At 42.8% G+C, this 26,984-nt stretch overlaps 1 protein-coding gene across 7 annotated transcripts in view; it reads right to left on the reverse strand.

The window, feature by feature from the left end:
• Positions 1-26,984, reverse strand: part of STAU2 (staufen double-stranded RNA binding protein 2) — a 248,775-nt gene that overhangs the window by 94,178 nt on the left and 127,613 nt on the right. For all 7 annotated transcript variants that reach the window (XM_061601438.1, XM_061601391.1, XM_061601410.1 and 4 more), the window contains exon 12: positions 22,354-22,661. In XM_061601438.1, the coding sequence (XP_061457422.1) occupies positions 22,354-22,661 (308 nt within the window). The remainder of the gene's footprint in view (positions 1-22,353; positions 22,662-26,984) is intronic.

Genomic DNA, 26,984 nt, shown 5'->3' on the forward strand with positions numbered 1-26,984 from the left:
CTTAAAAGAATTTGGCAGGGAGCACAGGCTCTTTGTTTAGTACTGGTCACATTATTTTGAGAGGTCCTGACAGCTTTAGAGCTATTTTAAAAAACACACCAAACGCACTGGTTTTAAAAGTACTGTTTGGATTACTCCATCTACAAGACTAGATGCAGGCATATGCTACAATGTGCAGGATCTTTATAAATGACGCAACAGTATTTTATTCAAATCATAAGGCTTATGCCTGGGCTCACTTACACAAGATCTTGCCATTTCTGTGTACCAATCATTTGTTTTTCTTGTTTGGCAATACTTGGAACAAGAAAACGCCATTTGTCATTTTTGAGACACAGGTCATACCAAATATTCAAATGGTTTTAAGTACAAAGAGTGAACATCAGAACAAAAGAAGAGCCTGCTGGTTCGGGCCAATGGTCCATTTAGTCCAAATTCCTTGGTCCGTTCCATAATCCAACATATGTTTGTGATATGATCTCTGGTGCTGCTTCCCTTTCTAAATCCAGCTTGGACATCTGGCATTTCTTGCTCCATATATGGTAAGAGCCTTTGTTGTAGAATCTTCAGCATTACTTTACTTGCATGGGATATTAAGGCAATAGTTCGATAATTACTGCATTCCCTGGGATCTCCTCTCTTTGGAATTGGGATGCTATTCTGTCTTTATTATCCCCAAGAGAGATGACAATGATGTTTTAAAAGCAAACAAAACATCACTGTCGCAGGTTGCCTGGGGTATCATAAATGACTGGTGTATTTCAGAAATATTTCTCATTTTGCAACAAAATGAAGGAGAAAAGTACCTTCACTGAAATAAATGCAACTTGTGTCTATCTGAGTTATCAATAAAAATGCCCAAAGGTTTTAATTTTGATAAAGTTACTTTTTAAAATTACCATTAAGCTATTATTGACCTATTTTCCCTTTTAACAGTTTTCTCTTTGCACCCACCAACTGTTCAGCACAATATCATATGACATACATTAATAACATATTGGCATATCCCTATGCAGACCAAAACAATGTCTTCAGGAGGGAATTAGAGTTGCACTCTCCAGCTTCTGGCCCACCTACAATATTTGTACATTGGCCCATCATGTTTGCATAGGGGTCTGTACAAGCAGAGTCCAATGCGTGTCTGAAAAGCACGGTCACAAAACTGTTGTTTACAGATTATGCATTTCAACTATGCATGTGTTGGGGTTTATGTGCAGCGGCCCTGACCTAAACATGACATTCCAATATGTGGACATCAGATGGGCCTGGCAATGAGGCAGGTGAACCGGAGCCCCTGCTTCACAGAGATAAACATCTGCATGCTGCTTATATTTCAGTTCATTTACTTAGAAAAGCTATGCTAATAACTTCTTTTGCAGAAGTTTGGATTTCAGAGGGTCAATGGCATTGCTCTGTGATATTTCCTGCTTAAGTTTATCTGTATCGTAAGAAGCAAACAGCACTGAGTTCATGCATCTTTCAAAATCAGTCCAAAGATACTCACTGTTCTTCTTTGTAAACATCTAACTGAATCTAATTTTCTTTCTGAATAGCATCTAATTTTTCAAAGCTAAAACATGGGGAAAAGATACAACACTGTGTTTAACATCTAATACTGAAGCTTTAGAGAAAAAAGCTTAGTGCCAACTGATTAATTAGACCAATGTACCTCAACATTTTTACTCATGTATTTGGTCATCCAGTTAGATGCGATACAACTGACCAGTGCTCTCCTCAGTGTGCAGTCTGACAAGTACTCAACAACATCTGTTTGTAAATGTATCCTCACCCACCCATGAAAGAAGGCAGCTTCCTGACCATCATCCGGAATAGTGTATCAAGCCTACTGACACTAGGCATGAGCAGTCATAAATACTGCTTTAAATAGCAATGTATCACCTGAAGAATAAATATGAAACCGCAGAACTATAGACACTTTAACTCTTTTAATAATATTAAATGTGATTTAAGCAACTATGAATCAGTATACGCAAGTATGTCACTTGATGTCTTATTAGCTGATTATTCACAGTTGAAACTCTAATGATATAAAACCCTATATTTGGGGTACAGGCACAGTTTAGAGAGAAAGACACCCCCTCCACTGCATTTCAAATTATGTGTGATAATTTCTCAAAAACAACTATTACCTACTATTATTATTATTATTATGCCCCCAACCTGTAATGACATTCACAAAAGAAAGCCACTACAATGTATAGCTCAGCTTCACATTTAATAACTTGCCTGGTAGCCATAGGTAACCTGGGAGTCCATGCAGATGAATAGGCTAACAGAAGGGGGACAGACTACTCTGTCCTTCCATCATCAACTTGCTTGGTTTTCATGCTAGCCGCAGATGAAGAAGACCGCAACCTCCATCTGCAACTAGCTCTGAAATGTAAGCTCCCAGCTCCTGGCAGCGTTGTAAGCATTTTTGCTGACTAGTAACTTTTGTAGGCTTGTTTACAGGGCTGCTGCAGTTAACAAGTAACAAACATACATGTGTGAATCAGCCCTATTTCTCAAACATATTGGATTCATTCATATGGACACAGTCAACGTGGCAGCTTTTGGAATTGTGTGGATGTAGCTCCTCAGTGCAAGTCATTTGTGTGAAAGGGGTCTCCTACAAGGTGTTAACAATTTTCACCAGAGCAACACCAACAGGCTGCTGAAAAGAAGAAGGGAAGTGAAACCTTTGTTGAGAAATCAGCTGCCTTTGGCCTTCCTCAACTGTCACTTAGTGATAGCCATTCCATCAAACTACCTAAACTGTTTCCATTCCAGCTGGTCATTATAAGAACCGCAGCTCTAAGAACTGGCACCTGAGCTTGCTTTCCCCCCCTTTTCTTTTTTCTTGTGTGTTATGTCTTTTGGACTGTAAGCCTGAAGGCAGTGACCATCTTACTACTAATTTTTGTAAGCTGTTTTAGCAGCCTTTTCAGATAAGAGTGGGGTAAAAATGCTTTCAACACACACAACAAAACACAACTCCTCTGGTTCAAATAGGCATGCTGAGAATTGCTACAACAACCCAGGGACCTCCACATAGCTGCTTTTTCAAATAGCTACCATATCACAATGTACTAAGGATGGAGAACAATTTCATTTAAGCAAACTGGCCTAATTTGTACCTCCCAGACTAATATATGTATTGGAATGTAATTGTCTTTTGGATTTTGTACTTCTCCAAATTTTGCACTATGGTTCTCGGCTCAAAATCATATCAAAATAAATAAGAAAGGATAAAATACATTTTGAAATGGGTATATTGGAATACCATACTTATTTAAATATGTATTTTGGAAAAAACACCACATATTAAAAAGATATATTTAAATAGACATTTTTGTACTTTTTTAAAAAAAAAAGTCTTCAGATTAATGCAGGAAAGTAATAAACAAATTGACACAATGGAAATAGAGTGATCCATCCATCCCCACAATGTGCATATATGGATTGAGTCTTAGGCCTAGTTCAGATGTAATAAAAAGACATGGCAGAACCAGGAATGTGACATACTAATGGTGTCCAAAGTTTTACCAGATTCAAAAAAGATCAGTGTATTCTACAGAGAATAAGTTTATCAGTTGCTTCCTGGAACACAACATAAAAGCTTAGAATGAAACAGAGTGACAAGAACGGAACAGTGTATTATCACTTTTTGTTCTTTATACCATTCCTCCAGACCATGTTGCATTGGCTACAGTCAGAAAAAAGATTCTAGGCTAGGTAAAATTTTAAGCTAACCCAGTAACTCTGCTCTTACACTCCAGACCCTGCGGAGCTAAAGGCATACTGACTTATTCTGAAGTGTGCCAAATATGAATGCTACGTTTTCTAAAGAACAAAGGTGAGAAGTATCAAAATAACAAATATAGTAGTGGCACTATATGGCACACTGCATGCATTATACATATAAAAATAATCTTTGCTTGTGGATAACTGTAAATAATTACCTAACTATTCACAGACTACCACCACTCTTAACCTCTGAGAAGGTCATACTTCCTGATTCTCAAATGAAGGGGCAGAGGAGGAAGGGGAAGGAAACTCAGATAGGCGACGGTTAAACTCCGCTTATGAGGTTAATTTAAAGCAAAGGAAATGCAAATGCTGAGTTTCCCAGGGATGTCTTACAAACGAAGAAATTCAAACTGCACTGGTGTGCATATCTAAAACAATTACTGGAAGATGGATACACCATCTAAGTGCAGCAGTTTTAGTTTACAAGGGAAAAAAACATAGTTCAACCTGAACACTTTGAAAGAAGCTTCTTCATCAAGCCACTTTCCCCCCTCCAAACCACCATATCTTGTTGAATTGATTGCCAGATTAGTTTTATACCCATACAGCTTCAGATGCCAGGTTTTGTAGTATATAGTTACTATAACACACTTTAGATGCTCTTCTTAGTGAAACCCTCAAAATTGGTGCTGCATTGATGCTCTAGAAAATGAATTTTGGCTGGAGCCTCACTATGGCACTCTTTTCTTAGCAGAATAATATAAAAGTGGGGACATGCAACTGTTGCAGTGCATCCCCAATATCTAACAAGAATGCTGAGGACTCTAGCTAAACTGAACAGAAGCCTTGCACGGATGTTGGGATAGGGCTGGAGGAAATTACAACTAATTTGCTTTTCTACCCTCCTGAGATGTCTCCCTTCTGTCTGACATAGTGCAACAGGGCTCAGGCTTGGAGCTGACAATGACTGCCTGAGCCCTTTATTGCTAAATACTGGGATGAGGAGTGGGAAGGCAGAAACGGTGCTTTCCCTCCTTCTACTGAAACGTTCCTGTATAATGCCGAGAAAGTTTTTTTAACCTTATGGCAGAAATCTTCCCACCTCTTGGATACTAACATGTAACGTCTGAGAAAGTCATTCCTCCTGATACTCAAATGAGGGGAGAGAAGAGGAAGGGGAAGCAAACTCTGATAGGTACCAGTTAAACTCCATTAACAAAGCTAAACTGTTAGGAGCTTTAGGTTAATCCATTCTATTCCTTCTCCATTTTCCTTTGTTGTTTAAACTAACACTCAACATTCTATGAAATTCAATGCTAACACAGTCTCTCAACCCTATATTGCAGTTGAGAGCGGCTTATTACAGCTCTACCATGTATTCCATTGTTAATATTGCCAATTAGAGGTAGGGTGGAGCCTGGTTTGGATTTCCAGCCAACTCCCTCCCCTCTCCAATCATTCAGGTTTCAGCAAAGGTCACTCTACTTACATTGTGCCCTGAGGTTCCGCATCCCAACCCAAAACCCATTCTTAAAATTGCCCGTAGATGCCTTAGGCTCCACTGACTTGCATACAGCTGTTTTGTACTTTTAAATGTTTAAAAAATAAACAACATTTCACATGAAATAAGACTTAAGTTATAATGAGCATGAAGCCCTCTCTTTGCTGCTACCTTCTATTTCTGGGAAGAAACTTGCAGCCCAGTCACATCCATGCTTAAATTCTGGATTTTCTCATTGCCTTCTCCAGAACTGGGCCAGTTTTTTTCAGACCTTCATCTCACCTGATGCTTTGCAGGAATTCTCCCATTCCCCAAATGAGCAGATTTCTCTTTTACCTTTTGCAAGCAAAGAACAGCTCCTGAAAATGGGAAGGGAAATTCAGCCTTCTCACGTCCACCCCAGAAGGAAAAAAATATTCTAAAGGAACCAGGAAATTCTATCACAGATAAGGATTTCATACACTTTAGAATTTCAGTCTCTATAGGCTCAACTGGCATCAACGTTCCATAAGCCCTAGAAGCTCACAGGTCCTTATTGGGCCACTGAGGTTTTAATTTTGTTTTTTGTTTTCACATGCAAATGTAGATAGTTCTGCATACCCTGAGTATGTAGAAACCACTACCTTATTTTGATGTGACTCCCTAATTGATAGTTATGATCAATTAGGAGACTGTATAATATATTAAGGGCCAAACTAGACATGAGAGGACATGCATGTGCATCTACCCCAAAGTGGGAATGAGATCTACCCTTCAAACAAACAGGAGGGTCAAGGGGAGGGAGGCAAAACCAACTCCCTCTCCCACCTTTTTTCACTGTGTTCTGATGCTTTTAATTTTTCCTCTTGCCTGGCTTACTTCTGGTATCAGAGCTGGTATAAGGAAAACTGCTTAAAGCAGCTGAGTGTAGAAAGGTAAGGCCGGTTAGAAGGTGGCTTCTACTTCCATCACCTGCATTCATCTTTTGGTGTATGGACTAGATTACTCCACTCCGACTTTATCTGAAACCAGGGCAGGCAACTACATGGCTGCCCTGTCACATCTAGTTTGACCCTTACCAACACACTCCAGTTAATGCGTTTGGGTATTTTGTCCTAGTAAAGAATAGCTTGATCACTCAAGTAAGTCATACTATTCACTACCTGGAGCACTTTAAGAAGCGGTCTATAACATTTTAAAACAAACAAATAAAACATGTAAACCAATTCCACTAGATATTTCAATGTAAACAAATAATTTGGAATATTTTATGTACACTGTCAATTTTTGAAAACGTTTTTTGTTTAAATTGTGAAGCAATGAACAGAATGCCATGTAAACATTAAAAATTGCAACACTGCTTTTATGTGCAGCTGATTTTGTTTAATAAGCCTCCAAGCAAGTGGCTTAAATAATGAGCATAAGCCTAAACATTATTCAGATACTGCAAAATTTTGTTAAGTACTTGGCTTCATTAATTTGAACTGAATCAAAGTACAGTACTGCTCTTTTCATAAAAGAGTCTTGTAATAATGGGTAATGTATAGCTTAATATGCTTGCCTAGCAATGCACATCTCAATGGCCCTGAAATATTTATGATCTGTATAACATTCATTTATATAAAATGAATACTGGAAAAGCTCAATATAAAAAAAGATATGTCCTCTATTAGGTTTTATAAAATTAATACGTATGAGTGCGCACTCTCTCTCTCTCTCTCTCTCTCTCACACACACACACACACACCCCCTAAAAATATTCTTATTACTGTATATAATGCCTCTTATAAAGTAGTTTTTTGTTTTGTTAATTTTTTAAAAATAAAACACAATATCAAATATGTATGTTTGACTATCAATATAGAACAAATATTGTTTATAATCAAGAAATAGATAATTTAACATTAATTGTTCTCAGAAAACAGAAATGTATTTATTTATTTAAAACAACAACACACACAGAACTCTGAGGCATTCAAGAAATACAGGTGAATGCTCTATTTTCCTATCTGGTAAACCTGTGTGATAAAACTAACCTGTAAAGAAAAAAGGCTTTTAAGATCTTGAACAGAAAGCGCTTTTTGTAGTTAGATGGTGAAGAGACTGGTGATAGGCACTTGACAGCCCACTAAGCCATTTCCCACAGAGATTCTGTTCAACACTCTCCTCAGTGCTCAGTGATCCAGCACAGAGCTTCACGCTCATTCCAAAAACTCAGGCAGCCAAGGTATTAGGCTGAAGTGAACAAAAGGGATGCGGGTAGGAAGCCAAAATCACCAGTTTCTTGATACTCTGAAGAAATAAGTGGAAATAAGAGAGAATATCTGCTAAAGTTTATGTAGAATGATCAGCAGCAAGCCAGGCAAAAAGGAAACAAGGATTCTATTTTTCAAGTCCAATCAAGAAGTAGCGGAAGAAGAGAGGGGAGCAAGCAGATAGGAGACGCACAACAACTGGTGCCTAGTAATTGTATCCTACAGCTAAAGAAGTAAGGAAGTTGGTGAAAATGTTACTATAAATTATCTTTTATCTCTAATGAATATAAAACACTACCAGCAATTAAACAAGATGTGAAAGAAAGATGTAAGAAACCATGAAAACCTTTGAAGACTGAATTTCCTTTCATCAAGATTTGTCTTATCCTACGATATGCAGATTAACTGAGAGAAACAAGATATCCAGCTCTAAAACTGGCAGACTCTGTTGGGGAAAGCTTCCAATATTTGTCTATCCTGGTGCCAAGAAAGCCTGAAAGTGTATAACTGATTTCTTTTAAACAGAAGCTATAATCTGAATGTTAACATGTGAAAGATCTGATTTTCCTCCAGTTCTTTTTGTGAACATCAAGCTGTCCACTACGACACACCAGGAGTCACTTTTAATTTCACACTACCACCTTTAAAAAGCAATTTTATGTTGGTTAGAAAACTAAAACAAACCCTACTGCACACAGAAATACTTGGTAAAATAGAAGGGGCTAGCCAGATCACAGCCAAGACCCATTATGATGGAAATATTTCAGTGATATGTATATGTATTTCCTTTCTAGGCTACGGCCTTGAAAAGGTGATGGTGGGGCTGTTTCAGGCCTGCTTGGACCTGGTTTCAGGCCTGGTTTTGGGGCCAAATAGGCCTTGGCTCCTCCAGTTAATGACTAGGGGCAGGTTGCTTTGTTGGAACTGCGACTCTATTAAGACTCCTCGACTTTTCAGAGCCTTTTGATACCATTGACCATTATTTCCAAGGGACATTCCAGAGAACAACACTGGGTGACTTCCGCTCGGCCCCATGGAAATTATATTACAGGGTCCCACAGGAATCTATCTTGCCATCCACGCTGTTTAATTCCTATATGAAGCCGGTGAGTGTAATAATCTGGAGATTTAAAGCAAAGTGTCATTCAAATGCTGATGACATCCAGCTCTTTGGGTTCCATCTGTGCAAGTCCTAAGTTGGCTGTCTTGAGGCAGTAAGGGGCCGGATGCGGGCCAACAATTTGAAGCTGAATCCAGAGAAGATGGAGGTCCTGTAGGTGGGAGGTTCCATGCCTGGAGGTTGGCAAAACAGCCTGTTCTTGACAAGGTTGTGCTCCCCTTAAAGGAGCAGGTGTGTAGTTTGGGGGTGCTCCTTGAACCATCACTGTCATTTGAGGCCCAGGCAGCCTTGTTGGCAACAAGTGCCTATGCCTGGCTTCATCTGGTGACCGCTAAAGCCATTCCTGAAAAATGATAGTCCATGCTCTGGTAACCTCCAAGCTGGACCACTGTAATGTGCTCTACATTGGGCTGCCCTTGAAGATAGTTCCGAAATCGCAATTAGTGAAAAATGTGGCAGCCATAGTGCTTATGGGACCAGCAGCCCATGTACGTACATATAGCTCCCATTTTAGAGGAACTTCACTGGTTGTCATTTGTGATCCAGGCCCAAATCAAGGTGATTATACTTATGTTTAAAGCCCTGAAACACTGCGTCCCAATTATCTAAAAGGATATCAACTTGCTTATGTCTTAAGATCAGTGGATGATGCCCAACTGGTCCCTGTGCAGGATTGCATGTGTAGGATTTGGGTCTGAGGAAGAGCCTTTGCAGTGGTGGCTCCACGCCTGTAGAATATTCTCATTACTGAGGTGTGCCTAGTGACATCATTGTTTTTTGTTAGGAAACAGGTGAAAATGTACCTCTTCTAGCAGACTTTTGAATGAGGGCAATTATAATTGAAGTCATTTTTGTATAGTTTGATGACAATGCTTCTATTCATATATTTTCAAATACTTGAAGAGTGCAATCATATCTCCCATCTGTCTTCTTTTCTCAAAGCCAAACACGCCCAGTTCTTTCAGTTTCTCCTCATAGGGCTTTGTTTCCAGTCCCCTGATCATCCTCGTTGCCCTCCTCTGAACCTGTTCCAGTTTCTCTGAATCCTTTTTAAAGTGTGGTGTCCAGAACTGGAAAAATGAAAAGAGTAAAGAACTAGGATGTGGGCAAGCATTGCCACAATGACTTAGGACACACCATGGAAGGCAAAGGCAGCAGTACGAGGGCTAGACATCCCAGTGGCGAATCAAGGAGGGAAATGGTTAAGTGAAGGGAGAGACTACTTACACACCTGATACAAGAATTAACAGGAAGCAATAAACAAACAGACTTCAAAGGCCTTTAAGAATGAGAAGGGCTCTCAACTCATTTGAGTGAAAGCCTCATCAGATATTTTTTGAGGGCAAGAGAACCCCTGGGGCCCTGAATACCCTTGGGATGGGGGAAGCTCTTAATTTCATATCAGAGACTCAGAGAATAGTACAGTTGGAAGGGGCCTATAAGGCAATTGAGTCCAACCCACTGCTCAGTGCAGGAATCCAAGTTAAAGCATACCTGACAAGTGGCTGTCCAGCTGCCTCTTGAATGCCTCCAGTGATGGAGAGCCCACCACCTCCCTAGGTAATTGGTTCCATTGTCTTACTGTTCTAACAATTAGGAAGTTTTTCCTCATGTTCCTCATGAAATCTGGCTTCCTGTAACTTGAGTCCATTATTCTGTGTCCTGTACTCTGGGATGATCGCGAAGAGATCCTGGCCCTCCTCTCTGCGACAACCTTTCAAATACTTGAAGAGTGTTATCATATCTCCCCTCAGTCTTCTCTTCTCAAGGCTAAACATGTGCACTTCTTTCAGTTTCTCCTCACAGGAGTTCAATGTTTTGGTTTTGGTGTACAAAGCGCTATACAGCTTAAGACCAGGATATCTGAAAGATCATCTTACCCCTTATATACCCAGTTGATCACTACGCTCTGCAGGTGAGGGCCTCCTGCAGATACCATCTTATCAGGAGATCTGTTCCGCACAATATAGGAAGCGGACCTTTCATGTAGTGGCACCTACCCTTTGGAATTCCCTCCCCTTAAATATTAGACAGGTGCCTACTGAAGACCTTCCTCTTTCAACAAGCCTTTTAAGTACAGACCTTATCCCAGTCTGTGTTTGAATTGCTTTTTAAGATGTTTTTAACGCTTTTTTAAAAAATGTTTTTAAAGACATTTTGCTTTAATAATTTTAATGTCCATTTTTATGCTGTTTTATAGTGTTTTTAGTATTTTTGTAACAATAACAATAGGACTTTGTTTCCAGTCCTGAACATCCTTGTTGCCTTCCTCTGAACCTGTTCCAGTTTGTCTGCATCCTTCTAAAAGTGCAGTGTCCAGAACTGGATGCACTACTCAAGATGAGGCCTAAGCAGTGCCGAATAGAGGGAAACTAGTACTTCACATGATTTGGAAACTATACTTCTGCTAATGCAGCCTAAAATACCATTTGCCTTTTTTGTAGCCATACTGTACTGTTGGCTCATATTTAGCTTGTGATCAACAGCAATCCCAAGATCCTTCTCGCATGTAGCATTGCTGAGCCAAGTATCCCTCATCTTATAACTGTGCATTTGGTTTCTTTTTCCTAAGTGTAGAACTTTGCACTTATCCCTGTTAAAGTTCATTCTGTTGTTTTCAGCTCAATGTTCTAGTCTATCAAGATTACTTTCAATGTTGTTTCTGTCTTCCAGGATATTAGCTGTCCCTCCCAATTTTCTATCATCTGCAAATTTGATAAGCATTTCCTGCACCTCCTCATTCAAGTGTCTGAAAAAATGTTGAAGAGCAGTGGGCTCAGGACGGAGCCCTGTGGTACCTTACTTGTTACCTCCCCCCAGTTTGAGAAGGAACCATTGATAAGCACTCGAGTACAATTCTGCAGCCATCTATGGATCCACCTGATAATTGTTCCATCCAGCCCACATTTAGCTAGCCTGCTAATCAGAGTATCAAGGAGCAGTTTGTCAAAAGCTTTGCTGAAGTTGAGATATACCCACAGCATTCCCACAGTCTACCAGGGAGGTTACCCGATCAAAACATGAGGTGAGTCTGGTAGGATTTGTTCTTGACAAATCCATGTTGGCTTCTAGTAATCAATGCACTGTTTTCCAGGTGCTTACAGACTGACCACTTTATAATCTGCTCTAGGATTTTCCTCCTTCTTGCCCTTTTTGAAGATAGGGATAACATTAGCTCATTTCCAATCGTTTGGCACTTCACCCATCCTCCATGATTACGCAAAGATAAAAGACGGTGGTTCTGAGAGTTCTTCTGCCAGTTCCTTCTTTACTCTAGGATGCAGTTCATCAGGCCCTGGAGATTTGAACTCATTCAAAGTAATTAGATATTCCTTGTCCATTTGTCTATCATTCTCAAGCTGTAATCCTGCCCCTTTAACTTGTAGTTCACATTTGCCAGGACGATCATAGACCCTCGTTTGGGAGAAGACTGAGCCAAAGTAGGAACTGAACACTTCTGCCTTTTCTTTGTCATCTGTTATCATTTTGCCATCCTCACTGAGTAGATGAACCACCATTTCTTTTCTCTGTCTTTTACTATGCATGTACCTAAAGAAAGCTTTTTTGTTGCAAAAAACAAGTAATTACTGTTAAGCTGTATGATTATGTTTCTGTAAACTGCCATGTAGCTTTTGGCAGAGGACAGCATATACATTTCTTAATAAACAAATAAATATTCTAATATGTTTTTCATTCTCTTCATCTTTGTTTAAATGAATATTTAAAATTCACTAATAGGCAAAAAAACCTTGCAGTTTAAGAATGTCCCTATAGCCAACAGATATTTCTATCAAACTTTAAAAAGCAGGGAAATTGGGCCGCCAAAGTGAATGCACCAGGGGAGCAGGAGACCTGAACTCCTCTCAGAGATATTGTACTGCCCTACAAAGTTGTCAAAATGCAAACACAATTTGGGTTGGTCTTTCACAGTCCAATCCACTTCCTGTGTAGCATGGAAGAATTTGGCAACATGTGCCTCTGAGCATATGGTGAGTGGTGGCAACACCTGCCATCTCCAAAGATAGAGAATTACATTTTTGTATGTTTGTTGGTGTTCTTACTTTGCTTCTTTCCTGTGTTACTAATGTTTCTACAGAGAATCTAATCTAGAAAATTTTATTTTCCTCATTATCCATCCTAGAAATCTGTGTCAAATTTATTTTCATTAATTTCAAAGGCTTTTTATTGGTCAACGTCATATGATGGTGAAGACAGCCTTTTGCATTTCAAATTGGAGGTTATGTTCTGTTTCTATTTTGGGTACATTAACAGTTGACTCTGAAACTGCAGTTTGATGTAAAATCAGACTGATTACAATATGTTGCTACTTCAGTAATGACTCTTAGCTGTGGGGGGGAAAAGGATGCATGTTTTCAGCCTGCTATGTTTAACGACTTCATTTAAGGCAAGGTGGGCACAGTCAATTAAAAATATAGAGCACACCTAGCATTTTGCTAGAATATATTTCACCTCCCACTATTTTATCTTGTGCAAACTGAGAAACTCCTGATGTCCACTAGAGACTATTCTGCAGACATCAGTGCCATTATTCCACAATTATTTTTGGAGTTTTTGAGTGTAAATTTTGCAAAGTGTTGCTGTACTTCACATATTCACAGAAATCGAAACAAAAGAAAATGATTTCCTATAGGAAATGTCACTAAAATTGCAAAGTAAATGACATATTTAAAGTGACCAACTGAACTATATCAACTGTCTTAATAACATTGCTTCCTCCCTGCTAAAACAAGATCAGCACAGCACACGTCTTCTTTCTATTATTTGGACAGGTTTGATCATTTGCATGCTTATAGAGTTCAATGGCATTTACTCCCGTGCAATCATGCTGAAGATAGGTAAAACTGACCATGGGGAGGAGGAGGAGGGGGAAGCAAGCAATTGGACGGGGATGGGAATGGAGGGGCAAAGGAAGGGGGAGGGGAGGGGCAAGAGGGGGGGATAGGTGGGAGGAGAACGGAGGGTGGGTTTGATCAGTTGCATACTTTTTGAGTTCAATGGGATTTATTTCTGTGCAATCATGATTGAAAATGGAAATGGACTGCCTTCAAGTCGATCCCGACTTATGGCAACCCTATGAATATTTTTCGTCGTAAGCGGTATTCAGAGGTGGTTTTACCATTGCCTTCCTCTGAGGCTGAGAGGCAGTGACTGGCCCAAGGTCACCCAGTCAGCTTCATAGCTGTGTGGGGATTTGAACCCTGGTCTCCCAGGTCGTAGTCCAACACTGACCTGGGAGAGGGGGAGGGAGGGAAGGGAGGAGATTGGATGGGTGGCCACTGGGCAGAGGGGAAGACCCTTTCTTTTCCAAAAGGAAAACATTGTGAATAGTATTGTTGCTTTTCAGCGTTTCCTCTACCTTTTTATTCTACAGCAGACACATGTAGCCTCCCATCCAAATTTAAACCAAAGCTGTCCCTGGCCACATTCACACCAGACCTTTATTACACTTTGGACAATCATGGCTTCTCTCTAAGAATACTGGGAAGTGTAGTTAGTGAAGGGTGCTGAGAGTTGCTAGGAGATGCCCTGTTCCACTCACAGACTTTCAATCAGAGTGGCTGACTGTTAAACCAGTCTAGCCACTGGAGCTCTGTCAGCGGAATAGGAGTTTCCTCAGCACCCTTCACAAACTACACTTTCCACGATTCTTTGGGGGAAGCCATGACTGTCTCACGTGAAATCAAAGTCTGGTGTGGGTGTGGCCCCGTGATTAGCCAAGCCCAGCAGCTGGGAGTCTGGCTTTTAGAACACTGACAGTTGGTTCTTACTGAGCATGCCCGACAGTATCATTCAGTTCAATGCAAAATTTGTTAAATTAATTAAGAATTAGCCAGGCATTTTTTAAACTTTTAAACTGCAGAAGATGAAGGTCAGAGTATGGAGCAAGGTCAGTAATAGGACGACAGGTACTCTGTGAACATGGCTGATTTGTTAATTAATTGGACCATTGGTCTCACCTGAAGGGTGATTTTCATATGAGGACGGCCATCACTGCGGGTATTAGCTCCACCTATCATGCAAAGGCAAGAATGTTTTTGAAGTCAAGACTAGGGGCGTCAGGCCCCTCCCACTCTCCAGTTCATTTGCAGCGAGTCTAAAAATAAATATCTAAAAATACAAAAAACAAGGCCAACAGTCCAGCCAGCAGGAAAATAACACAATAGTAACATTCATAATAGCGTGACTGCAACATAGCGATATAACAGAACTAGCAATCTTGACTTCACTAGTAAATTTAAATAAAATAGCGTAACAGTAATATATAACACGTTAAAAAAAATATCTAGGCATCCTCCAACTGGGAGGGTCGTGATGGCCGTCCTCATATGAAAATCACCCTTCAGGTGAGACCAATGGTCCATTTTCCATATGAGGCCGGCCATCACTGCGGGATGTACCAAAGCAGCCCATAATAGGGAGGGACCACCCACATGCTAATCGTCATTAAGAACCTGTTGCAACACTCGTCTGCCAAAAGAGGCAGCGGCAGAGGCATAACGATCTATTTTATAATGCCTTATAAACGAGTGTGGAGTAGACCAAACAGCGGCTCTGCAAATATCAGCAACAGGGGCGTTGGTAGCAAAGGCAGCAGAAGTAGCCGCTGACCTGGTGGAATGAGCTGTGATACTATCAGGAACTGGAAGCTGAAGAGCTTCATAAACTAAAGCAATACAGGCTCGCAACCAGTGGGATAACGTACAATTAGTTACTTTATGCCCCATAGACCTTGGATGAAAGGATACAAACAGAGACTCCGTTCGTCGAATCTCCTGGGTCCTAGACAGGTAGGTCTTGAGAGCCCTCCGAACATCCAACGAATGCCAAGCCTTCTCTAGAGGATGAGTAGGGTTCGGGCAAAATGAAGGGAGTACAATGTCCTGATTGCAATGGAAAACTGAATTGACCTTGGGACGGAAGGAAGGATCAGTTTTCAGCACAACAGAGTCCTTGTGAAAAACACAGAGATGGCGGGCCGAAGACAATGCGCCCAGTTCCGAGACTAGTCTGGCAGAAGTGATTGCGATCAGGAACAAGATCTTGAAGGACAATAGACGTAAAGGCACAGTCCTAAGGGGTTCAAACGGGGGGCGTTGTAAAGCTCGTAGAACCTTTGACAGACTCCATGAGGGAAAATGATGGACTACAGCCGGTGAACGTAAAGCAGTGCCTCTGAGGAAACGTTTAATGAACGGATGTGAGGAAATAGGGGCACCAGTGGAGGACACTGAAAGAATGGATGACAGAGTGGACGCATGTCGACGTAGAGTGTTGGGTCTGAGTCCCATCATAAAACCGCTATGAAGATATTGTAGCACCTGATGCATAGTGGCCTGGGATGGATCGCAGTGGTGAGAGCGGCACCACTTGGAGAAAGCCACCCAAGTATGTTGATAAATACGGGTGGTAGATGGTCGTCTCGAGGCTAAGATAACATCAATAACAGCGTCAGACAGGCCAGCCGACCTCAAATGTCCCCGTTCAAAAGCCACGGTGTTAGATTGAGCCAAGTGGGGTCCTGATGCCATACTGGACCCTGGGATAGAAGATCTGGCCTGACTGGAAGTGTCCAAGGATCCATCACCGACACTGCAAGAAGATCCGAGAACCACGGTCGGCGTGGCCAATATGGTGCTATCAAAACCAACTGTGCCCTCTCGCTCCGCGCCTTCCGCAAGGTCTTGGCTAACAGCGGTATTGGGGGGAAGGCGTACAGAAGACCGTCTGGCCACGGTATTGACAGAGCATCCACTGCTTCCGCTGTTGTGTCCAGGTATCGGGTAAAGTACCTGGGAAGCTGGTAATTGCGACTGGAAGCAAACAGGTCGATCGAGAAGACGCCGAACCGACGCTGGAGACGCTGGAATATGGTAGGATGAAGCTTCCATTCTCCCGGAAAGACCTGTTGTCTGCTGAGCCAGTCTGCTGTCACATTCCAAATCCCTCTGAGGTGCTCTGCTTTCAGGGATTGTAGATGTTGTTCTGCCCAGACGAAGATGAGGGAAGCTAGGTCCTGCAGAGGACGGGACCTGGTGCCCACCTGTCTGTTCAAATGTGATTTTACACACGTGTTGTCCGTTCGAATGAGGACATGGTCCAAAAGGAACAGAGACTGAAAATGAAGTAGAGCCAAGTGGACCGCCTTTAGCTCCAGCCAATTGATGCTCTGAGTCTGTTCTGCTGTGGACCAAACCCCCTGAACGTACTGGGAGTTGCAGTGTGCTCCCCAGCCGATGAGACTGGCATCCGTGGTAACAACAGTCCTGCGAGGTTCTCTGAACGGAGTGCCCTTGGAAAGATGTTGGACCCTCGTCCACCAGTGGAATGAAAGGTGCAGTGCGGGGTTCAAGGGAACTGTGCGATGATTGGAGTTGGCAATGTCCTGTTGAAAGGGCAACAAAGCCCACTGAAGGTGGCAAGAGTGGGCTCAAGCCCATGGCACAATATGTATGGTAGAGACGAACATTCCGAGCGCCCTGGCTTAAAGCATGACGTCTGCAGTTGTTTGTTGCATCAAGGACCTCGCGATGTTTGTGATGGCAGTTATGCGATCTGGGGACAGAAACACCATCGCCTGCAGGGTGTCCAGCATCGCCCCTAGATGTAGTAGGCATTGGGTCGGTTGAAGATGGCTTTTGTCGAAGTTGACAAGCCAGCCGTAGGCCTGCAAAACATTGAATGTGAGCGTTACATGACGATGAGCCAACTCCACAGAACTTGCCCGTATTAAAAGATCGTCCAGATATGGGTAGAGGTGGACCCCTTGAATTCGGAGGTAAGCCACTAAGATGAGAAGCACTTCGGTAAATATTCTCGGAGCAGAGGAGAGGCCGAACGGCATCGCTCTATATTGAAAGTGCTGGGGGCCAAAAGCAAACTGAAGGAACTTTCTGTGGGCTATGCAAATGGGCACATGGAGATACGCTTCCTTTAGGTCGATAGAGGCCAGGAAGTCTCCTTCTTGCAGGCTTTCGGTAATGGAGTGGAGTGATTCCATTTTGAACCTTCGGTAAGTTACAAAACGGTTGACGAACTTGAGGTCCAATACCGCCCTCCATGACAAATCTCGTTTGGGCACAGCAAATAGGAGGGAGTAGACCCCTTCCGACCTCTCTGTTGTAGGGACTGGCTCTATCGCTGCTATGTCCAAGAGGTGATGTATAGCTGACTGCATGATGCTGTGCCTGTCCGGCGCCCTGGGACAAGGGAATAGATGGAATTTGTCTGGTGGGGTCACCCAAAACTCTATTGCATAGCCAGAACAAAAACGGTCCCTGATCCAGGCGACCTTAGTCAGACGAAGCCACTCGTCTCCGAACATAAGCAGTCTGCCCCCAACCGGTAGTGCATTAGTACTGTTTGCGCCGGCGAGACCCTCCCCTATATGAGGACGATGAAGTACCTCTGCGCCCTTGGTACTGACCTCTGCCCTTGTAACGTCGGTTCCAGGTTCCCCTGAAGGGACTGGAGTCATAGGATCGGAAGTTGCAGCCCCGTCCTCCTGGCCGCGTTCCTCGAAAGGGCTGGTTAGTGCGGAAGGAGGGGAATCGCCTGGAAGGCCTGTGGTCGACGTTCTTGATAGTGGCCAAAACCGGTTTGTGAGCGTCTTTGGGATCAACCAGCACTGCTTTTAGAGCTTCCTCACCGAAGAGCAAAGATCCGCAGTAAGGTGCCCTAGACAGATTCACTCTGACCGTAGAGTCAGCTTGCCAGTGGCGAAGCCAGAGGGTCCGTCGAGCGACTATCTGAGCCGTCATGGCTCGTGCCTCCAGTTGAGTGGCATCCAAGGTGGCATCAGCTACAAATGCCGCTGTCTTGCGCAGCTTTATCAGTGACCTTCTGAGAGAAACAGGATCAGGGTTAGGGTCCTCTAGAAGATCATCCAGCCACATCATTGCTGCCCTGGAGAAGATGGAAGCTGATGCGGAGGCTCGCATGCAGAAAGCAGAGGCCTCATGAGTCTTGCGGAGGGCGAAGTCTAATCGTCGCTCAGTAGCATCCTTTAGTTGGGATTCTCCTGCCTGCGGCAAAAGAGATCGCGAAACTAGGCTAGCAATCGGCTCGTCTACGCCGAGAACGGCCAGCTTGGTGGCAAAGTCAGGAGCCAGAGAGTAAAGTTTGTCAGCCAGGTTGTTGAAGTGGCGAGTTTGGAATGGATGAGACCATTCTTCGGTAGCCAGTTTAGCGATGGGGTCCAGCACCGGAAGGTAATGCTCAGTTGGTGCAGGGGATTTGAGAACCCTGGCCCCTTTAATAGCTGGAGTGGAAGCTGCTGGTGGCGCAGTTTGCAGACCAAGGGTGTTAACAACCCTGCGAGCAAGAGGCTAATCTGAGGCATTAAAAAGGCGATACGATGTATCCTCCTCATGTTCCAAATAATCACTCCATTCGTCTCCTTCGGCATGATCAGCAAAGAGTGACTCTTCCCCATACGAAGCGTCATCAATACATCTGCCTCTAGCTACATCAAAAGGATTTGGGGAACAGGAAGGATTTGTCTCATTACATATATATTGGTCCATAGTATGTTGAGGTATGGCGGGAACTTGCGGTGTTGACTGCGTTTGAGTGAAAAATGACAGCATGCCCTGAAGTTGTGAAAGAAATTCATGAGACAGCTGCAGTCCCGTTGAAGCAGATGATTGTGCCTGAGTAGGTGGCTCAGTGGACTGTGACGGAGGATAAGCCCTGGGCGGTAATACGGGAGGAGGCTGGCTAAGTGTTGGCTGTGTAGGAAAGCCAGCAAAGTCCTCCTCATCAGAGGAAGCAGCAGGGGAATGAAATATATCCGTTAGCTGTTCCTGGACTGCTGTGGTAGGGGTCGGGACAGAAGCATAGCATGGACGCTTGGTTTTGCTGTGGCTGGAAAGATGTTTAGTCTTAGCCAGTGCTTTGGCATGCTTAATCTTAGTTGCCTTAGATGGTTGAGGCTTGGCTGTCTGAGACATGTCTGGTTGTTCCGCCATCTTATATTCACTATGGGTGCAGTACACGGCCACAGCGGGGGTAGGATGTAGAGACCCGAACAGGCACAGCACACGACCACACAGGGGGTAGAATGTACTGGCAGATGGCTAAGTACACGGCCACTGAGGGGGCAGAATGTACTGTGCTGGCAGTCAGGTACACGGCCACAGAGGGGGCAGAATGTACAGTTCAACTTGTGCAGATTATCACAGTCTCAGCACACGGCCACGGATGGGGCAGAATGTACAGTTCAACTTGTGCACAATATCAATAGTCTCAGCACACAGCCACAGCAGTGTATAGGTCAAGCAGTTTAGAGCACAGCCACAGCCTGAAGAGACAGCCACAGAAGCAGATTGCAGACAGCGTAGATCACAGTCACAGTCTTGAGATACAGCCACAGAAGTTGTAGAGATCAAATAGTAGTAAGGAGCAGCAGCAATGGCCGCGTGGTAAAAGAACCCTTGTATATACAGGGTCCTAACTGCCCCACACATACAGGTAGCCCTGGCAGCCCTCTATTTGTTAGTACAGGAGAGGGAAAAGGGACAAAACAAAATGGCGCCCGGAGCAGGAGCGGGAAAATACAATCAAAAATGGCGGACAATGACGAAGGGGCAATGGTGGACTGAGGTAGAGCAGCTCGTGCTGCAGCCGCGGGGCCGATAAGCGAAGTCGCGGCGCAGAAACCAATAAGGGAACGGCTAGGGAAAAAAAAAACCGCAGCCGCTAAGGCAGCAGTAGGAAGCAGCCGCAGCCGCCGTCTGTAGAGACCGTTGCAGCGTGAAAATGCCAGGCAGCGAGGCTCAAGACAGTCCGACGGATAAAAGCCGCAAAAGAGAGCCGCAGTCGCAGGCTCTCAAGGAGATATTCCAAAAAGGGTACTGCCGTGAGGAGGGAAGCCGCGGCAGAACCCGGGACGGAATTGACTCAAACGGCCAGGTACGGGAGGGGAGTAACGCCGGGAGCTGCAGCCGCAAGCTCCCGCTGGGAATAGAGAGAACCGCAGCCCCGGTCTCTCTGATGGCCGTTGGACGAAAGACTGGGAAAATCAACGGCCCGGGCAAGGGAGAACCCCCCCAAGGGAATTCCCCAAGAATGGAAAAACAACGTTAGATACAAGACAGAGGGAAGGGAAACACTCGGTAAACCAGAGCTTGGAAAAGTTACTTTTTTGAACTACAACTCCCATCAACCCCAGCCAGTGCATGCTGGCTGGGGCTGATGGGAGTTGTAGTTCAAAAAAGTAACTTTTCCAAGCTCTGCGGTAAACACACAAGTAACAATACCTCCACACCCTGTCAGACAAATACAGCAACAAAAAACACAGAAACTTAGCTAAAGCTACGCTATAGAATATCAGACTTGTTCGTACGAAGGCAAGAATGAACTGGGGAGTGGGAGGGGCCTGACGCCCCTAGTCTTGACTTCAAAAACATTCTTGCCTTTGCACGATAGGTGGAGCTAATACCCGCAGTGATGGCCGGCCTCATATGGAAAATTCAACAGATTATGGGAACTCCGACAGAAAAAAGTCCAAAAGGGCTCTGGGGTTTTTTTCTTTTTTTTTAGGCTTTGAACTCTCTGTTCTCTCTGACTGTTTTGTTTATCGCCATGAAAATTTAGAGGGTTGTTAAGCAAGTATTTCGGAGTTCAGTTCTATATGTTTTGTGAGGTTTTGTTTTGAAATGAGCTTATGGGAAGCATCAGAATGGCATGGGGGTATTTTCAATTTAACATTGCGGAATGTGAGAAATCCACGCTAGCTATAGTATACAGCCACTCTTGTGGCTGTATAATAGCTTCTACAAGCTAAGTATATGGAGACACCCAGGACTGAATGTGCCTTATCACTGAGTATTTTAAAGAGACTTCAAAGTGGTTTGAAAGATGTATGCTCCTATTTCTTTTCTCTCACTGTCACTTTTGGTCCAAAAGGTTGCATGAGGTTTTGAAACAATGACGTGGATCCTAAAACCTCATAGAATGAGGGTTTCCCTGGCTCTCTCTTTCCATAGCAATGTTCCTAAAAATTTGCTCCCAACAGTTGGGGGGTCGTCTGGCATAAAGGGGCTGATGTAGAAAACAGTAAGTCAGCAAAAATCAGGGATACTCCCTTGGGTGAGTGGAAGTGCGTTTGCACCACAGGTCCAAGCCAATAAAAAAGCCTAAAAAACCTGTTCACCATATGAATATCCCAAAAGTGGAATGAATATACACTTTGTGAATAACATCCTTCTTCTAAAAACCGCCTTCATTTGTCTCCAGTCTATGTTTTTAAATGTCCTTCACTCCTTATGACGACACCTATCTATAGTATGCATAACTGTCTGTTGTCTGGGCCAAAATTTGATTCTGCTAGTCAGTTATTTTTGCTGTCATTGGGATTATATTTTTGTATTATTGTATATTTCTTAATAAGTTACCTTTAACTTACTGTTTGCCTATTTGAATTTTGTTTTGTAACAGTGAATTATGTAACTTTTTCATGTTGTGAGCCACCTTGAGCACAGATTAGTATGGAAAGGTGGCATACAAATAAACCATGATGATGATAATTATTCAGGATCACTTCATTTGTTACTTCCTTTCATCTCAATGGAAATTAAGCTCTAGATGATGACAGGTAAGATGAAAACAAAATTACTGGAGATTACACAGGAACTTTTAACATTTTTACAACCGTTTGATTGAAAGGCAAGGTATACATCTCCTAAATAAATCCATAAATAAATAAAAGATAGTATTTCCATCCATACCTGAAAGCCTTGGATTTTTGCCAGATATTCCAACTGTTTTGCAGGCAGCACTGTGGAACAAGGAGAAGTGAGTGACATTCCTTTTAGACCTATAGCTTCAGCAGTTGGGGATGTTCCATTCATGAGCAGTTCCCTGGCAATTGTAGCTGTACTATTAATGGCAGGAGACATGCTGAAGAAACAACTAGATGTTTGGCTCATTTCCTTGGCGGACAAATAGTTTACAGGGGTACCAGGGGATGCTTTGTTGCGGCTTGCTTCCATTTCTTGATAAACATCAGGAGAGAGATGAAGAATTCCCTTTGGTGCTGAAAACAAGAACAAAGACCATTTTTACTCCACCTGTAATTGTTTAAACATTACCAAACACTACACTGCCAGTAAACACATTCTTCTTTCAGATATGTCTTATTCAAATAGCAACTTTGAACTTCATAAGACTCATCATTGTGTATCATCATCAATGATGATATGCACTAAAATCTTTTTTTTTAAGTGTGTGTGTGTGCTGTTTATTGGGAGAGCAGGTAAGGGAGAGCCAGCCAGAGCAGCAGCAATTTTTAAAAGCAGCAACTTATAGACTTTGAAAATTGTTGCTGTTGATCTCCCGATCTTGTCTGATGAGAGAACCTTTGTTTTGTTTATCTCATCAGAGAGAGTTCTTATCTCACCGTCAGCAGGATATTTAACCCTTGCTGCCAGGCTGTAGCTCAATAGAAGGTGCTGGGAGGGGAACAAGGGATTCCCATAACAAATGCTTGAACAAATGCTTTAACCCAGTAGTGGGGCAGCATGGGCAGGGTGGCATTATATATGTGTGTTGATGCCAGTTACTAAGAGGGAGAGGGGGAGGAAGCAGGAGCGTCAGACTGGCTCAGCAGCAGAAGAGACTGCGCTGTGCCAAGTTCCCTGCTGCCTTACCCCTCTCCCTCTTGGAAACCAGCAGCAACACATGGCATTGGGAAGCCAGGTAAGCAATGCCACCTTGCCAGAACAATTGCTTAAGTAGTTTATTTAGTAACCTTGGCTGCAGCTCAATGGAAATCACATATTGTGTGCACTTGTCCACCATTACAACTTTCCTCTTTGCAGAATCCCTTGTAGCACTTCACGGCACACAGTTTGAGAAACACTGGGTTAGTTCTCTGTGGATGAGCCCTAATAAGGCCAAGCAAATCATCAGGCTCACTCCTTTCCACCTTTCCTCCTCACCACCTTTCCACCTGGATAGAAGGACTTCCCCAGAGTTTAGTTTCACTTTTTCTGAATCCTAGCTTAGAGTCATGTTTGAACCATATCTTGTTAAAGAGTATTAGGTAGCAGGACTGAGAAAGGCCTCTACTTCATGCCACCAGGAGACAATAGTGGGAATGGTATAGATGGACTAATGGTCAATAAGGAAGCTCTAAGCACACATACAACATAGATGCCTGCACAGAGCTGCAAGTGATCCAGTTCAAGAGGCACAACAGAACTAGTTACAGGTTTGTGGGCCCCTGAGTAAAATGTTGGGGGACACAATTTTTTAATTACTCACAGTGCCCTGGAGGAATACAACATTGATGTGGGGCATTGTGGGAAACTAAAAGGGCAGCTAGCTCCAGCTACCTGTTGCTAATCAGAACACCGGGCTGTTGGTTTTTTTAAGCAAGGCCCAGGTGAGCAACCTCTTCTGGGGCACTAGCAACTATCTGTGGATGCATGGTGCTGACACTGGCCCAGAGACACAACGTATTAAATATACAAGTTTCATAAATGCCTGAAATACGTGCCTTGCCACTTCTCCCACACCATGACAATCAGGAAACACCCATATCTTTTTTTGGTAAGTGAGATGGTAAATTACAGTGGGAAATGATATATGATTTCTGTTGGCATATTTGCAGTCAAAGCCAAAGGACAATGCCAATATATGGAAGTTGCAAGTGCTCACATTTCCTTTGAATGCAAAGTTTTCATAAAAGCAGTTCAGAGATACACAGACACAACAGCTTTAATACCTTAACTGAAAAAAATACATTTGTTTAGAAGTAATAATAGAATTAATATGGTGAAAGAAAACCCATTTAAATTCCGTTACAATACTATAAACCTTTTTAAACCACATCAAAAAGTACAGATGTCTACTCCACTGATGTAATATCACTTCAAACAAACATTTCACATGCTCTCTCAGCCTTTTCAGTGTTTTTACATGATCCACCCAAATATCTAACTGCTGTCTGGAACAATAGTTGGGAATTCTTCCAGATTAGTAATCTTTTTAAATGTTAAAACAACTAATATGAAGCATAGGATGAATGAAAAGCTCTCCTGCATAATATACCATGTGTTTTTCAATTGTATCCACATTACTGTAACATCATTCAATTAGCAATAATGACAAGGACTTTCCACTTATGTAACACCTTTTGTTTTGAGGATTTGGAAGTACTATACACGTCAACAAATTATGTCACACAATCCTCCTTTGAGGTTTCTGCCATTCCCATCTACTACTAACAATATTTATAAAAATGATCTCATGTTTTAAGTAACATATAATATCATTTTTCTGTATTCCCACCACTATAAAGGGAACTAAAGGCGCAATCCAACTCGTATTTACGCTGGGCTGAGAGGAGTTGTATGCTGCAGATCTCCAGTTGAGCTGGCTGGGTCCCAGTTCAGCCAGCCTACGCCAGCGTAAGTCCCTCAATTCGGCTCACCTGGCCCCAGCCAGCTCATCCAAGACCGGTGTAAGTGAAGTTGGAGTGAGTCCTGAAAAAGGGGTGTGTCGGGGTGATGTCAGTGGAGGGGCTGATGTGAGGGGACTTGGGCCACATCCAACTTGTGTTTCGAGCGCTCCTACAGGTCCTAATTCAGGCAAAAGGTATGTCGGGAAAAAGGCCAGTCTAAGAAAATAAATACAATAGAAGTCATTGAAAAGGGCTTACTCCCCGGTAAGGGTATTTGGGAGAGCAGGCTTCTCTTTTGTGGTCCCTCTGCACAGCTCCTGGCTGAGCCAATGTTCAGCCAACCCAGAGGCTCCAAAAGCAATTGGATGTGGCAGAATTTTACGCCGGCTTCCCTTGTGCTGGCACCACTTATGCCGGCTTCCTCCGAGTTAGATTGCTCTGCCTATGGGGTTCTCATTTCAGAAACCATAAATTCCAGATAGCTGCTTCTGAACTTTCTTTTTAAGTCCAATTAATGCATCACATTATAGCTTTATAGGAGTAACGTTAAGCGAGTCTGCTTCTCTACTTGCTTACATTACCTTTCCAAAAATTATTTGCAATATTTAATTAAGCTGTTCATTAAAAATCTCTGAACCTGGTGGTTATTTCCTTTCTAAACATATTAGCTTATGATCATACATAACAAGCAGTTGTATGCAATTGCATATCAATGTTAATATCAAAAAGGAGGATTTTGCCTGTGATCCAGAGTACTACATGTGTAGTAGCTTCCTTCTTCTAGATAAAAATAAAAACTTTACAGCAAAGTGTGGGGACTACTTATGAATTAGGCCAAACTTTCGCACTTATGGAAGAGAACAGCAACACTGGGCTTCACGGATCTATGACATTAAAGTCTCCTATCGAAATAAGAATTCTAAGGTATTTCCTTTGGAGGGGGATTATATTAAAAAACATTTTTAAAACATTTGCTAAATAAAACAGGAGACCCCACAGAACAAGTGACAGGCTGAAGCTCAGTCAAGCAGAGGCAATGAAACCACACCTTACACCAAGAGGAAGAGGAGACTCCCTACTGTGTGGGATTGAAACCCAAGTATGCCGGGAAGACCCATGGAGTCACCAGGTATGCTGTCTCCCTGGAGGACAGATTAGAGAAGTGACTGAAGGGTTGCCAGCACTCATAAAGCCCACTTGCACATATCCCTTTCTTCTCATCCACATGGGTATGAATGTTACTGCCAAGCGAAGCTACAAGGAAATCACGTCAGACTTTGAAGCTCTGAGAAGGAAGCTCAAGGACTTTGGGGCCCGGATAGTTTTCTCATCCATCCTTCCAGTACTTAGAAGAGGAGTACCAGTCATTACATTAATTTTATTTGTATAAACCATAGGTTATTACAAAAAGTTCAAAACAAAGGTAAGCTAAATAAAGCCATCACCTTTATAACTGATAGAGATAGATCTTAGGAACTTTGACTTGATCTTCTTGGCTGCAATAGTGAACAAAGCCACTTGTTTGGTATCATGTGGATCATTATCAGATAGCAGAATCAGTATTTTCTCAGATAATGTTCTGCCAGACATTGCTTTTAACAGAGGAACAATAAATTTCTTTGAAGGAGATTAATACAACTCACAAACCAGCATATAATGAACAACATTCCTCATCCTCCTGGACCTCTCAGCGGTTTTTGATACCGTTAACCACGGTATCCTCCTGGATCGCTTGAGGTGAATGGGAATAGGAGGCACTGTTTTACAGTGGTTCCATTCCTATCTCTCTGATAGGCACCAGCGGGTGGCATTGGGAGATGAGGCTTCAGACCCTTGGCCTCTCAATTGTGGTGTGCCACAGGGTTCTATCCTCTCTCCCATGCTATTCAACATCTATATAAAGCCGCTGGGGGGCATCATCAGGAGATTTGGGCTGCAGTGCCACCAATATGC

This window comes from Rhineura floridana, chromosome 1 (assembly GCF_030035675.1).
Source record: "Rhineura floridana isolate rRhiFlo1 chromosome 1, rRhiFlo1.hap2, whole genome shotgun sequence".
In the NCBI taxonomy this organism is placed as follows: Eukaryota; Metazoa; Chordata; class Lepidosauria; order Squamata; family Rhineuridae; genus Rhineura; species Rhineura floridana.